Source organism: Entelurus aequoreus, linkage group LG26, assembly GCF_033978785.1.
Source record: "Entelurus aequoreus isolate RoL-2023_Sb linkage group LG26, RoL_Eaeq_v1.1, whole genome shotgun sequence".
Lineage (NCBI taxonomy): Eukaryota > Metazoa > Chordata > Actinopteri > Syngnathiformes > Syngnathidae > Entelurus > Entelurus aequoreus.
Genome location: NC_084756.1, coordinates 2,850,959 through 2,865,488, shown reverse-complemented (window position 1 = coordinate 2,865,488; position 14,530 = coordinate 2,850,959). Strand labels below are relative to the sequence as shown.

The 14,530-nt window shown below is 39.5% G+C and overlaps 1 protein-coding gene across 2 annotated transcripts in view; it reads right to left on the bottom strand.

Moving 5' to 3' along the window:
• padi2 (peptidyl arginine deiminase, type II) overlaps positions 1-11,861 on the bottom strand; it is a 53,921-nt gene extending 42,060 nt beyond the window's left edge. For both annotated transcript variants that reach the window (XM_062037580.1, XM_062037581.1), the window contains exon 1: positions 11,710-11,861. In XM_062037580.1, the coding sequence (XP_061893564.1) occupies positions 11,710-11,855 (146 nt within the window). In that variant the 5' untranslated portion in view covers positions 11,856-11,861. The remainder of the gene's footprint in view (positions 1-11,709) is intronic.
• Positions 11,862-14,530: the final 2,669 nt, after the last annotated feature.

Sequence of the window (14,530 nt, the reverse complement as noted above, 5' to 3'; positions counted from 1 at the left end):
TTTTCACTTCAATCATTGATTTGTTGGTCAATATTATTTTGACCGGATTGTGTTACCTCTGCTTAACAAAGAGATTGAATGTGCTTTCATGGCTATCATATCTTCTTGTCAATAAACGGGGTATTGTTTGGATGGTAGGTTTGTCACTTCGATCATTGATTTGTTGTTCAAAAGTACGCTTTTTAAAGATATATCTTAAAGTCGTCACTGCTGTGTTCTTCCTTTGATTGATTGATTAAAACTTTTATTATGCCTGGTTCACACCAACGGCGCTTGCCGCGCTTTAAAGCGGCGAGCAAAGCGCCGTCATTTTTGTCAATTTTTCCACGAATATCCCGATCTCCAAAGTAATGTTATGCTTTGATACGCTCTGATACGAATTAGTTGCCGTTTTGTTACCGTTCCTCACGATTTGATGCCGCTTTGATCCCGCTTTGAAACGCTTTAAATCACGCTTTGATACGTTTTATTACGCTTTATTGAACTTTATCACGCTTTGATGCGATCCTGACGCTTTAAATCAGGCTCTGACACGATTATCAAGCTCTGTTGTGCATTGTTACAACAAAAATAAGAAAGAAATGTGAAAAAGTCAGTATACTAAGTTTTCCCCACATTTTTTTAGATTTATCTATTTATTTGATTTCTCTTTTTGTTTTATTATATACAGGATAAAACACATAATGTAATAAAAAAGAGAAATATGATAAACAAATAAGTTAAAAAAAATTTGAAAAACTCAGTATACTAAGTTTTCCCCACATTTTTTATATTCATTTATTTTTTCAATTTCTCTTTTTTTTTCTCGTTATATTATGTTTATTATTTACTATTTATTATGTTTTATACCTTCATTTCTTTTATTTCTTTGTCATCTTAGAAAATATCTATCTTTCATTTCTTATGCTAGTTGACAATAATAAAAGGCATTTCTTTTATTTTTTTATATTCATTTATTTTTTCAATTTCTCTTTTTTTTCCGTTATATTATGTTTATTATTTATTATTTATTATGTTTTATATCTTCATTTCTTTGTCATCTTAATAAATATCTATCTTTCATTTCGTATGCTAGTTGACAATAATAAAAGGCATTTCTTTTAAACGTAACATATTCTCTTTATTATTAAGGAAGATGTTATCAACATGTACAGCAAGCAACAAACTTGACCAAACAAAAAAGCACAAATAGTATCACTGTTCACCAATCAGGTTACATAATGTGGGGTTCATATAACAAAGGGTACATTATGTGTTGTATGAGATGATACAAGAGAGTGGATCAACATTGTCCACAAAGTAGAAAGTTAAGAACCATTTTTGTTTACATTTTCATACAGAAAAATTATAGACAGTAATGTCAAACTGTAACATCAAACAGCAAACTCTAACAGAAGTACAGAAACAATGATCATCGTATAAAAAAGGCAATGATGCAAAAGAGAATGGATTTGTAATCCTGTGTTGGTTTTTCAATGTCACTAGTCAATATCGCAGTCACTTCCTATTTGTAGTTGTAGACTGGGGTCCGCACTTTGAACCAAGATCTGTTAAGCTTTCCTACGCTTTGAGTCAAGCTTTGCTGAGCTTTGTCAGGCTTTGTCACGCTTTGATACGCTCTCGGCGCTTTATTCCATCCTTGACAGAGCGCCGAATTTTTTAAAACTTTTTTTAAAAAATTGGCGAACTTGCCGCATATCCCGCTTCACTACAAGCTTTCCCACGATCCATTACGACCCTCACACTTTAATCAGGCTTTGTTACGCTTTAAAGCGCCGTCAAAGCGTCGTTGGTGTGAACCTAGCATTAGTAGATTGCACAGTGCAGTACATATTCCGTACAATTGACCACTAAATGGTAACACCCCAATAAGTTTTTCAACTTGTTTAAGTCGGGGTCCACTTAAATTGATTCATGATACAGATATACACTATCAGATATATACTATCATCATAATACAGTCATCACACAAGATAATCATCAGAGTATATACATTGAATTATTTACATTATTTACATTATTTACAATCCGGGGTGTGGGATGTGGAGGAGGGGGGCGGGGGGGTAGGTTTGGTTGATATCAACACTTCAGTCATCAACAATTGCATCATCAGAGAAATGGACATTGGAACAGTGTAGGACTGACTTGATAGGATATGTACAGCAAGTAGTGGACATAGAGAGAGAGATCGGAAAGCATAAGAATAAGTATCTACATTTGATTATTTACATTTGATTATTTACAATGCACGGAGGCAGGATGTGGAAGGGAGGGTGTTAGTTTAGGGTTGACGTTGCCTGGAGGTGTTCTTTTAGTGCGGTTTTGAAGGAGGATAGAGATGCGCTTTCTTTAACACCTGTTCGTAGTGCATTCCATATTGATGTGGCATAGAAAGAGAATGAGTTAAGACCTTTGTTAGATCGGAATCTGGGTTTAACGTGGTTAGTGGAGCTCCCCTGGTGTTGTGGTTATGGCGGTCATTTACGTTAAGGAAGTAGTTTGACATGTACTTCGGTATCAGGGAGGTGTAGTGGATTTTATAGACTAGGCTCAGTGCAAGTTGTTTTACTCTGTCCTCCACCTTGAGCCAGCCCACTTTAGAGAAGTGGGTAGGAGTGAGGTGTGATCTGGGGTGGAGGTCTAGAAGTAATCTGACTAGCTTGTTCTGGGATGTTTGGAGTCTAGATTTGAGGGTTTTGGAGGTGCTAGGGTACCAGGAGGTGAAAGCGTAATCGAAAAAGGGTTGAATGAGAGTTCCCGCTAGAATCTTCATGGTGCTTTTGTTGACCAGAGAGGAGATTCTGTAGAGAAATCGTGTTCGTTTGTTGACCTTTTTGATTACCTTGGTTGCCATTTTATCACAGGAAAGGTTAGCCTCTAGAATGGAACCTAGGTAGGTGACCTCATCTTTCCTGGTGATAACAATGTCACCCACTTTTATAGTGAAGTCATTGACTTTCTTAAGGTTGATGTGGGACCCAAATAGGATGGATTCCGTTTTACCCAAGTGTATGGATAGCTTGTTGTCAGCGAGCCAGGTGCAAGTTCTAAAGAGTTCAGCACTGAGGATTTTCTACGCCTGTGACTTGTCCTTGTCTGATACCAGCAGGGCAGAGTCATCCGCAAACAAGAACAATTCACAGTCGCATGCCGATGACAAGTCTTTTATGTATATTAGGAACAGTAAAGGTCCCAATATACTGCCTTGGGGGACTCCACAGCTCACTGAGAGGGGGGGGGGGGGAACACGGTGCCGTTCACCTCTACCACCTGTTCCCTCCCCTCCAAGTAAGATTGCATCCACCTCGATGAGGTTTTATCAAATCCGATTGATCTGAGCTTATCCAACAGTATAGCGTGGTTAACGGTGTCAAAGGCCTTCTGAAGGTCCAGCATGACCATGCCGCAGTATTTGCCCGCGTCCACCTCATGTTTGATGTGGTCGGTCAGATAGAGAAGGCATGTGTCAGTGGAGTGGTTAGTTCTGAAGCCGGATTGGAATTTCTACATCAGTTTATTAGTGGTAAGGTAACTATCGACCTGTTCATAAACTATTTTTTCCATTACTTTCGAAATGGAACTGAGAATAGAAACAAGTCGGTAGTTGCCAGGTTCTAATTTGCTTCCTTTTTTAAAGAGGGGAGTTACTCTTGCTGTCTTAAAATCTTTTGGTACTTGGCCTTGAGTAATTGAGAGGTTTATTATGTGCATGATGATAGGGGCAATGGTCGTGGCAGAGTCCCTGAGGAATCTGGAGGGGATATTGTCAAGGCCGGTGGCCTTGTTTGGGTGGAGCGCGCTCAATTTTTTAAGCACCTCTTCAGCTGAGACAATTTCTAATTTGGAATCGTTGTTGGATACTCCTACCTTTCTGTAGAAGGCTTTAATGTGTTCTACACTAAAAGCGACCGGAGTGGTGGGACATCTTGTTGACTAGAGTTGTGGCTATGCTGGTGAAAAAGGTGTTAAGTCTGCTTAGTACCTCCATTTTGTCTTTAATGAGGGAGTCACCCTCCTTGATGTTGATGTTGGTGAGTCTGGTTTTAGGTTTCTGGCTGCAACCAGGAAGCTGGTTGTTGAGGATTTTCCAGAGCTCACGTGGCTTATTTGTGTTTTCCTCTATTTTGTCGTTAATGTAATTTTTTTTAAAGGATTTAGTCAGGTTCGTTGTCTTATTTCTTAATTTATTGCATTGCTTTTTGAGTGTTGAAAGGAGCGATTTGAGGTTATTATTGGGTTGTATATCTACTTCGGTTTTAAACTTTTGGTATTCGGTGTATTTTCTGTCTCTGTCTTTTATGGCAGCTAATAGGTCCGGATTCATCCATGGTTCAGAGCGGGCTTTGATCCTGACTATTCTCACGGGAGCCAAGTCATTTAGTATCGTTAGGAACGCTGTTTTGAAGCGATCCCAAGCATCATCGATCAGGTTGCTCGTGAGCACAGGGGACCAGTCCCACTCACCTAATTTTAAATTGAAATTATTACTGGAGTATTTTTAAGGGATCTGGATTGGGCTGTCATTTGGCCGGTTTTTTTTCGCGGGCTTTGGTGAGGGGCTGAGTTGGAGAGGGGGTGGGCAGGTAGGGTGGGTTGTTGTTTTCGGCTTTGGTGTGGCTGAAAACAAAGACCAGGGATGGATGAAGAAGCCCCTGAATCCTGTGTAGGCCGCGGGTCTAGACGCCGCGGCCCAGACCGTCAAGGACCAAGGAGAGGCCGCGAGGACCCCCGCTCCGCCGTCTCTACTGCAGACCGGGGTGTTGTTGTCGACAGTCACCTCGTTGTCCGCCGCCGCGCTGTCCGCCACCGGACCGCTGTCTTCACCGGTGTCTGGGTCGTCCTCCTCCGCCGCCGGGCCGCCGACCGCATCGAAGAACGGGGCGAAGTCATTCGTCGATCCGCCGACCGCTGGAGCTCAGGTGAGCTCGGGTTGAGATGAGCAAATAGGGGCTGGCGTAGGTGGAGAGCTAATGTTTTTAGCATAGCTCCGACGAGGTCCCGTAGCTGAGTTAGCTTCAATGGCGCCGTTAGCAGTAGCATTGCTAGGCTTCGCCAGGCGGGACAACATTAACCGGGTGGTTACAGGTCCAGGGTTTAGTTCAGTGTCTCCTGAGAGTAGAAGTAATAGTAGTATTGTTGATCTTCGGTCTATCCTTCCAGTCAGGGGCTTGTTTCTTCTGTTTCCATCCGCAGTCAGGCACGAGGTTATCGTGTTACCTCCGATGTATTACAGAGGAGATAAAAATCATAGTGATTGTCCATTTCGCGTTCACGACTCTCATTTTCAAGAGGGTATAGTATCCGTGGTGGTTTAAAATACAAATCCGTGATCCACAATAGAAAAAGGAGAAAGTGTGGAATCCAATGAGCCCTTGTACCTAAGTTACGGTCAGAGCGAAAAAAGATACATCCTGGCGTCCTGCACTGCACTCTAATCCTTCACTCTCACTTTCCTCATCCACAAATCAAACGAGCCTTTGTTTGTATGGTACAGTGGGAGCAAAAGAGAATCCTGGGGACCGGAACTCAACTCAACCAGACACGGTAAAAACGCTGGGTAGATTCCGCATGTTACACTTGCCTAATGTTGTTTACGTGAGCACTAATAATCATCTTTAATGCTTATACAACATGGTACCTAAGTGCATTTCCATGCTTTTCAAAATAAAGGCGACCGCAAACAATATGACGTCATCATCAATAACCGCTCCGTAAAATGAAATGTTGCCAGTCATCTGAATAAATCACAAATATCTCTATTTATAAAAGTGGTTGCCATAGTGACAAAAGTAGGAGACCTGTTCTATCGTAAAGCTTCACACTTTGTCACATTTTTATTTTGTTGAATTTAAGCAGGAGAAGGTGTACATTGTGACACTTTTACTAAGCACTTGTTTTTTCCTTTAATGTTTTTATGTCGTTGTTTACTCTGTAGCACTGTGAGATTTGTTGTTCAAATGTTAGGTGCAATACAAATAAAATCTATTATTATTGTGTGAATGCTCCAAAACATTCACACATATGCTTTTCTACGCCAAAATGGATCTATTTATTAAACTTCTTCTTCTCCAGATTTTGCCACGCTCTACCTTCCACATGTTTCTTCCGATTCAGACCGTTCCAACTTCAAACTGTTCAGCCTATTCAGGAATCGCGGGCTTTCTCTTGACAAATTTTTAAAAAAATTCCCCAATTTCCCAGAATTCCATGTTTTACATGACATTTTTCCAATTCAAAATGAATTGGCCATTTTTAAAATTTCCACCATTTCCACTTTTTTTTAACCGATTCAAACCATTCCACCTTCAACATATTCCACTCATTCTGGACATTCAAACTATTATTTTTTCAAGTTAAAAAAAATTCCAGGAATTCCCTGAATTCCTGTTTTTTCAAACCCTTTTTTGACCCCTTTTTCTGTCGACTACTCCTTCCACATTTTTCAACCCACTTCAACCGTTCCACCGTCAAAACATTCCTCTTAATAAGGACAAAAAACTAAGTTCTTCTTTGAACTGGAAACATTCTCGGTTTTCCCGAAATTCCAGGAATTCCGTAATACTATTTATCAATGAAAAATGTTACTACTTCAACATTTCTCTACCGTTTTGTAACACCAACCACCAAAACACCAAACTCATTCAGAAAATTCTAGTTTTTTACCGTTTTCAAAAAGATTCCCTCTTTTCCCGGGACTCCCAAATTTCCACGAAATTCCCATTGAAAAGAATAAGACATTTTTCTAAGTTTCACAATTCCCACATTTTTATCGGATTAAAATAGTTTCAACTTCAAAATATTCAGCCTCTTCAGGAATTGTGTGCTCTACTTCAAAAATTAGTTTAAAAATTCCTAGATTTCCTAGAATTCCCAGTTTTTAGGGACATTTTCCCCATTCAAAATTAATGATCAATTTTTCAAACTTCCACAATTCCCACATTTTTAACCGATTCAAACCATTCCACCTTCAACTCATCCTGGAAATTCAAACAACCATTTTTCCACGTTCAACAAATTTCCAGGAATTCCTGTTTTTTTTCTAACCTTATTTCCAACCTTTTTTAGTGCGATGACTCCTTTCACATTTTTCAACCCATTTCAACCGTTCCACTGTCAAAACATTCCTCTTAGTCAGGACAAACAAACAAGTTGGTTTTAGAACTTGAAAAATTCCTGGTTCCCACGAAATACCCATATACTATTTATTACTTCAACATTTCTTGACCGATTTAAACAATTCCAACACCAACCAATTCAGCTCATCAGGACATTCAAGCTCCTAATTATTTTCAAAAAAATCCCGCATTTCCCAAAATTCCCAAATTTCCAGGAAGTTCCCACTGAAATGAACGGGACATGTTTCAAAGTTGCACAATTCCCACATTTTTCAACCTATTCAAACCATTACAACATCAACACATTCCACTTGTCCTGGACATTCAAACTAACACTTTATACAAATGACGGACGATTGGCTTAATGCTATAGATCATTCTATGTTGGTTGGAGCTGTGCTGTTAGATTTTAGTGCTGCATTTGACGTGATTGACCACACTCTTTTAATTGAGAAACTTAAAAGTTATGGTTTTAATACTTCTGTCAGGCCTGTCCCTGACAGTTTGGCTATGTTTTAGTTTTTCCTCTGCGTTACTCTTTGTTTCCTGTCTTTAGTTCCTGTCAGCACTCTTATTTTGGTTATTTCTTGATTGTCTCCCTGAGTGCTTTTTCCCCTCAGCTGTGGCTGATTGGCACCGGGCCACACCTGGTGTCAATCAGCCAGCTGCTATTTGAACCTGCCTTCCCATCCAGTCTGTGCTGGATTATTGTCATTTCTACTTGTCGATGTCAGTGTAGCTGGATGCGATAGCGGTAAGTTATATTCTGTAGCTGTTTGTAGCTTGCTGTCTTTTTGTTCCTCGTCTTCCAGTTCCTGTTTCCCTGGCATCCTGTTTCCTGTTCCAAGTTCCTGGTTTGTGTTTTTTATTTATATTTTTGGACATTAAATCATGTTTTCTCGCACAATGCATGCCGCATTCTCTGCACCTTGGGGTTCGTCACCAACAAGCCCTGACAACTTCGGCTTTAATGTGGATACAGTTATTTGTCCTCAAGATCACAACAGGTGTATCTTAAAGGCCTACTGAAATGACATTTTCTTATTTAAACGGGGATAGCAGATGCATTCTATGTGTCATACTTGATCATTTCGCGATATTGCCATATTTTTGCTGAAAGGATTTAGTAGAGAACATCGACGATAAAGTTTGCAACTTTTGGTCACTGATAAAAAAAGCCTTGCCTGTACCGGAAGTAGCGTGACGTCACAGGTTGAAGAGCTCCTCACATCTGCACATTGTTTACACCAGCAGCAAGAGCGATTCGGACCGAGAAAGCGACGATTACTCTATTAATTTGAGCGAGGATGAAATATTTGTGGATGAAGAAAGTGAGAGTGAAGGATTAGAGTGCAGTGCAGGACGCCAGGATGTATCTTTTTTCGCTCTGACCGTAACTTAGGTACAAGGGCTCATTGGATTCCACACTTTCTCCTTTTTCTATTGTGGATCACAGATTTGTATTTTAAACCACCTCGGATACTATATCCTCTTGAAAATGAGAGTCGAGAACCCAAAATGAACATTCACAGTGACTTTTATCTCCACGACAATACATCGGTGAAGCACTTTAGCTTCGGAGCTAACGTGATAGCATCGTGCTTAACTGCGGATAGAAACAGAAGAAATAAGCCCCTGACTGGAAGGATAGACAGAAGATCAACAATACTACCAAACTCTGGACCTGTAACCACACTGTTAATGCTGTCCAGCTTGGCGAAGCCTAGCAATGCCGTTGCTAACAACGCCATTGAAGCTAACTTAGCTACGGGACCTCGACAGAGCTATGCTAAAAACATTAGCTTTCCACCTACGCCAGCCCTCATCTGCTCATCACCACCCGTGCTCACCTGCGTTCCAGCGATCGACGGCGCGACGAAGGACTTCACCACGATCATCGGTGCGGTCGGCGGCTAGCGTCGAATAGCGCGTCTGCTATCCGACTCAAAGTCCTCCTGGTTGTGTTGCTGTAGCCAGCCGCTAATACACCGATCCCACCTACAGCTTTCTTCTTTGCTGTCTTCATTGTCCATTAAACAAATTGCAAAAGATTCACCAACACAGATGTCCAGAATACTGTGGAATTATGTGGTGAAAACAGACGACTCAAGCTGGCCACCGTGCTATTCCAAAATGTCTGCTTCAACCCGTGACGTCACGCGCAAACGTCATCATACTGAGACGTTTTCAGCCGGATATTTCCCGGGAAATTTAAAATGTCACTTTATAAGTTAACCCGGCCGTATTGGCATGTGTTGCAATGTTAAGATTTCATCATTGATATATAAACTATCAGACTGCTTGGTCTGTAGTAGTGGCTTTCAGTAGGCCTTTAATGGCAGCTTGTCTAATAGCAGAAGTTTGGATTGTGGTGTTCCACAGGGAAGTTGCCTAGGACCTTTACTTTTTTCTATATTTACCAATGATTTACCTTGGGCTACCGGGTGTGCAAGATTGGTTATTTATGCTGATGATGCAACCTTATATCATGCTGCACCATCATGCAGTGTACTTAATGTAGTATTGAGTGAGGAACTAAAAGCTGTGCATGACTGGACAGTATGTAACAGACTTGTCCTTAACATCTCAAAAACAAAAAGTATTTTATTGGGGACTAGGCAAGGGTTATCTTGTGACCCAAAGTTGGATCTGAGGCTAGGTATTTCAACAGTTCAACAGGTCAGAAGTGCCAAGCTCCTTGGAGTGATGCTGGACTGCACTCTATCCTGGTCAAATCATATCAGTGATATAGTTACACAGATGGGAAGGGCTGTTGGTGTTTCCAGGAAATGTGCTGCTTTTGTTGATCCACCTCTTCTTTGTCAAATTGTTAAGAGTTTAGTCTTGTGTCATCTTGACTATTGTTCTACAGTCTGGGCGTCTGCTGCAAGTGGTGAGATCAGTAAGCTCCAGATTGTCCAGATTAGGGCAGCAAGGCTGGTTCTGGGTTGTTCACTAAGAACCAATGTGAACCAAATGCATGCTTCTCTTTGCTGGCTAACAGTGCAGAACAGGTTGTCAGCTAATACTCTTATATTGTTCAAATCAGTAACCGCTAGTAAAACTCCTGCTTTTCTCATGGCCCAAATAGTCCACAGTAGCACTATACATAATCACAATACCAGGGCGTCCAGTGAGGGGCATTTTGTACTCCCTCGTCCCAGGAAGAATGCTTTGCAGAAATCTTTTATTTATAGATCTTTATCGCTCTGGAATAACCTGCCTCAAATTCTCACCGGCATTGAAAGTAAACAGGTTTTTAAAAAGAGAGTAATATTTTATCTAAGTCTTTAAATTAGTTTGCTCGTTGATGATTTGTTTGGTTTTATATTGTGTAGTTATATTTACATGGTAATTATTATTCTGTGACTGTAAATTGTTTGCTTGTTTTTTATTGATGCTTTAATTTTTTTCTGTATTGTGTAGTTATAATTATATGCTTTTACTTGTAATTGTATTGAATTGTGGACCCCAGGAAGACTAGTGGGTTGTTGAGGCAACCAGCTAATGGGGATCCTTAATAAAAATCAAATCAAATCAAGTTCCAAACCAAATTCCGCTTTCCCTGGAAATTCTAACTCTTCAACATTCAAACCATTCCAACATTCAAACTATTCTTACAGTCATACTACATTCTGTCAGCATTTTGGTTCAACTTCAGCATTGGAGCATTAACACACAATTCATTCAGGAATTGCCTCATCTAGTTATTATTGTTATTATTATTATTCTGTTGTTCTTTTGCAGAGGTGGCCAAATTAGATTTTTTTTTCTAATTTAAAGCATTTGGGGACCATTTTGATATTTTTCATTTCCAAAACCCATAAAATATATAGATTTTTTTTTACTTTTATGGCTCTGCTTAAGTTTGAAAGGTCTCAATCATATTTTTTTTTTTTTTAAATGAGTCATATATATATATATATATATATATATATATATATATATATATATATATATATATATATATATATATATATATATATATATATATATATATATATATATATATATATATATATATATATAGATATGATATATGTATATGTGATGTTTTTTATTAAATGCTTAAATCTCTAGATCAACTTCAGGTCTATATGTTGATATGAAGTTTTTTTTGTGTGTTGTTTTTAATGTTTTATGCTGTTTTTGGCTAATTAATTTTTTTAATTTTCAAGGGGGCGCTAGAGAGTAAATTTAGAAGTTCCGTGTTTCGTGGCCAAAAAATTAAATAAAAATTTTAGCGTGCAAAAAAATTGGTGAGTTTTTTTGCGTGTTAGGGGCCTCTTAAATGTGATCGAATTGGGATAAAAAATAATTCACGGAGCAATTATATATATATATATATATATATATATATATATATATATATATATATATATATATATATATATATATATATATATATATATATATATATATATATATATATATATATATATATATATATATATATATATATATATATATATATACAGTTTCACCATTTAGTTATATTTTTTTCACTTGAGAAACTTCTCTATGACTTTAGCTCCAGACTTCTTCTGTTTGTTTCATATTGTCTGTCATCCAGCGAGTGATCCAAACATCTTACCTGCCCAGGTTGGCCTTCAAAGTGGTGCCCTCCACGTAGAGGACCTTCTGAGCGCTCTCAGTGTCCATGCGAATGGTGCGTTGGTATTCTTGCCGGTCATTTGTCTTCCTGTGGAAATTATTGACAGGAGAAGTTTGCTCAGACATGGCTGTTGTCGTGTTAGCGACTCGTTATGTGAAGAGCTCGTTGTTCCACGGGTTGTATTTCCAGGTTGTAATTTGAGACTAGGTGGAGCAGTCGGAATGGCCACGAGGCACACTGTTTGGCAAGGACTGGTTCTAATAACGATATGAGTCATGCAGGTGAGATGATGCATGGCAGAGGATGACAGGATAAATGGCTTTCTATGATTTTTAGAAGCATGCACCAGCCCGAGTCCCTGAGACCTGCCGGAGCTCACGGGGTTGCAGTCAACATTTTTGCTCGCCAATTAGCCTCGTCTTGCATGCTTGCATGCGTGGTCTGGTTCTCCATGGTATGCCGCAAACTACAGTCGTCCCTCGTTTATCGCTGTTAATTGGTTCCACACATGCCCCGCGATAAATGAATTTCGCAAAGTAGTGATGTGTATTTCTGGTCTTGTCATCCTGGTCCAGACAGAAAGGCGACAGGGCAGTGCGGCTGGATCAAAAGAGACGTGGGAGACGCTTTACTGAACCAAAAGTTGCTGTATTACAAGCGAGTGTCATTATAAAGGACTGCAGTTCCTGGAGGAGGTCAAAAATGAAGGACTCCTAACTTGGAGAAGCCAAACCATCAGTTTTATATTCCTACCTCCTGTCTGTGAGTGTGTGCTAAGTCAGGAGAGCACATCCTGGCCATAAAGGGGATGTTTGTGTGTAAGTGACTGAAAAGAAAACAGATGCCGGTCTAGTCTTAGATGCTGTCATTCCGCTAAATATGTAGTCTCTTCTCACGGATAGGGTCATCACCTTTGCATGCCAAGATTCAATTGTATTGCCTTTTCTTCCGCAAGAACTAATCCAATCCACACACAAATGTGAGTACTAAAGGGCCCTATTTTATTATGTGCCCAAACTGAAATGCTACGATTTACTTAAACCTGGTGGTTCGCATTCTCCAAGATGAATTCACCATATGCAAAACATAACATGAGTTAATTAATTCACTTCAGTAGGAATCATTCATTATAAATAAAATAGTTTCATAGCTCGAGCACAGACAACCTGTTTGGGGCCCTTCTATATACATGTTTCGACATTATGAGAGTCCTCTAGACATGAAATAACACCCTTTAGTCACCCAGTCTCAGCGGCATGGACCCGCCCACAGAGTCGTAGATTCTTTCTATTTAGTTTTTTTTTTTTTTTTCTGTAGGCAGAGAAAACGAATAACATTATAGAGGGTGGGCCAAAGAAAAGGCAAACTAAATACATATATACAGTGGGGTGTGGGGACTCCTAGAGGTAGTTGTAGGGTATCCCCAGCTAAATGACAGATAGTTAATAGTAATATTTAACATTGCTATTATAAAGATTTAAATGTCGCACTGGGAGTCAAATATATATATATATATATATATATATATATATATATATATATATATATATATATATATATATATATATATATATATATATATATATATATATATATATATATATATATATATATATGTATGAAATACTTGACTTTCAGTGAATTCTAGCTATATATATATATATATATTTATTTATTTTATTATACATATAAATAAAATAAATACTTGAATTTCAGTGTTCCGGAGGCTATCCAGTAGATGGCAGTATTGTCCTGTTTAACTTCTCCGTTCATGAATGAGTATATCATTTCGGCCACAGTGTTCAATGGAGAAGTCTGTTCTACAAAATGTACAGCAGGAGTCACCAACGCGGTGCCCGCGAGCACCAGGTCGCCAGTAAGGACCAGATGAGTCCCCGCTGGCCTGTTCTAAAAATAGCAGCACTTATCAGTGAGCTGCCTCTATTTTTTTTATTTACTAGTGTGACAGTCCTAACTGTCGTGCGGGTTCTCAGGACCATCCAGGGAAGACATTGTCGTGAGACGGTTTAGACTTCTTTATTATTTCAATCAGGGTCTTTTGCGTGCTTTTCAGCAGCTGCCTTTTTTCTCACATGAGCACATAAATGGTTTCCTCCCGTCCGCCGTCTGCTTTTCAGCAGCACGTAGCCGTCGTTTGCGTGGTAGCAGAGGATGGTTTCCTCCCGTCTGCCGTCTTTCTCTGTCTCCTCCCTTGATGTTCACGTCTCTCGCCAGAGGTGTGGACTCGAGTCACATGACTTGGACTCGAGTCAGACTCGAGTCATGAATTTGATGACTTTAGACTCGACTTGACAAAATGTAAAGAGACTTGCAACTCGACTTAGACTTTAACATCAATGACTTGTGACTTCACTTGGACTTGAGGCTTTTGACTTGACATGACTTGCTACTTTCCCCAAAACCCAAAGCTTAAAAAGTTATTTGGGAGCGCTCCGTAGCTTTCATTTTCTACGTCTGTGTCTATAAGCGTGTGTGCTGCTTGTCAGCTGGTGTGCTGTCAGTACAACAGCCAATCAAATTAGATCTACGTTGTTTTCATCCCACAGCATTCAGCCAATCCAATTGCAGGACAACCACCGAACATGAGTTGTCAAACAACGCGCCAGTGAGAAACAATTATGCCAAAGTTGGTTTCGTTCGGGTATAAAAACTACGACTTGGTCAACAAAAAACGAATTGCCGTATGCAAATGACGCAGTTCGAATATTACAGACGGAGACGCAACAACTTCCAACTTCGTTCGACATTTGAAGTTGCACAAAGAAGGGTAAGTTTTGAA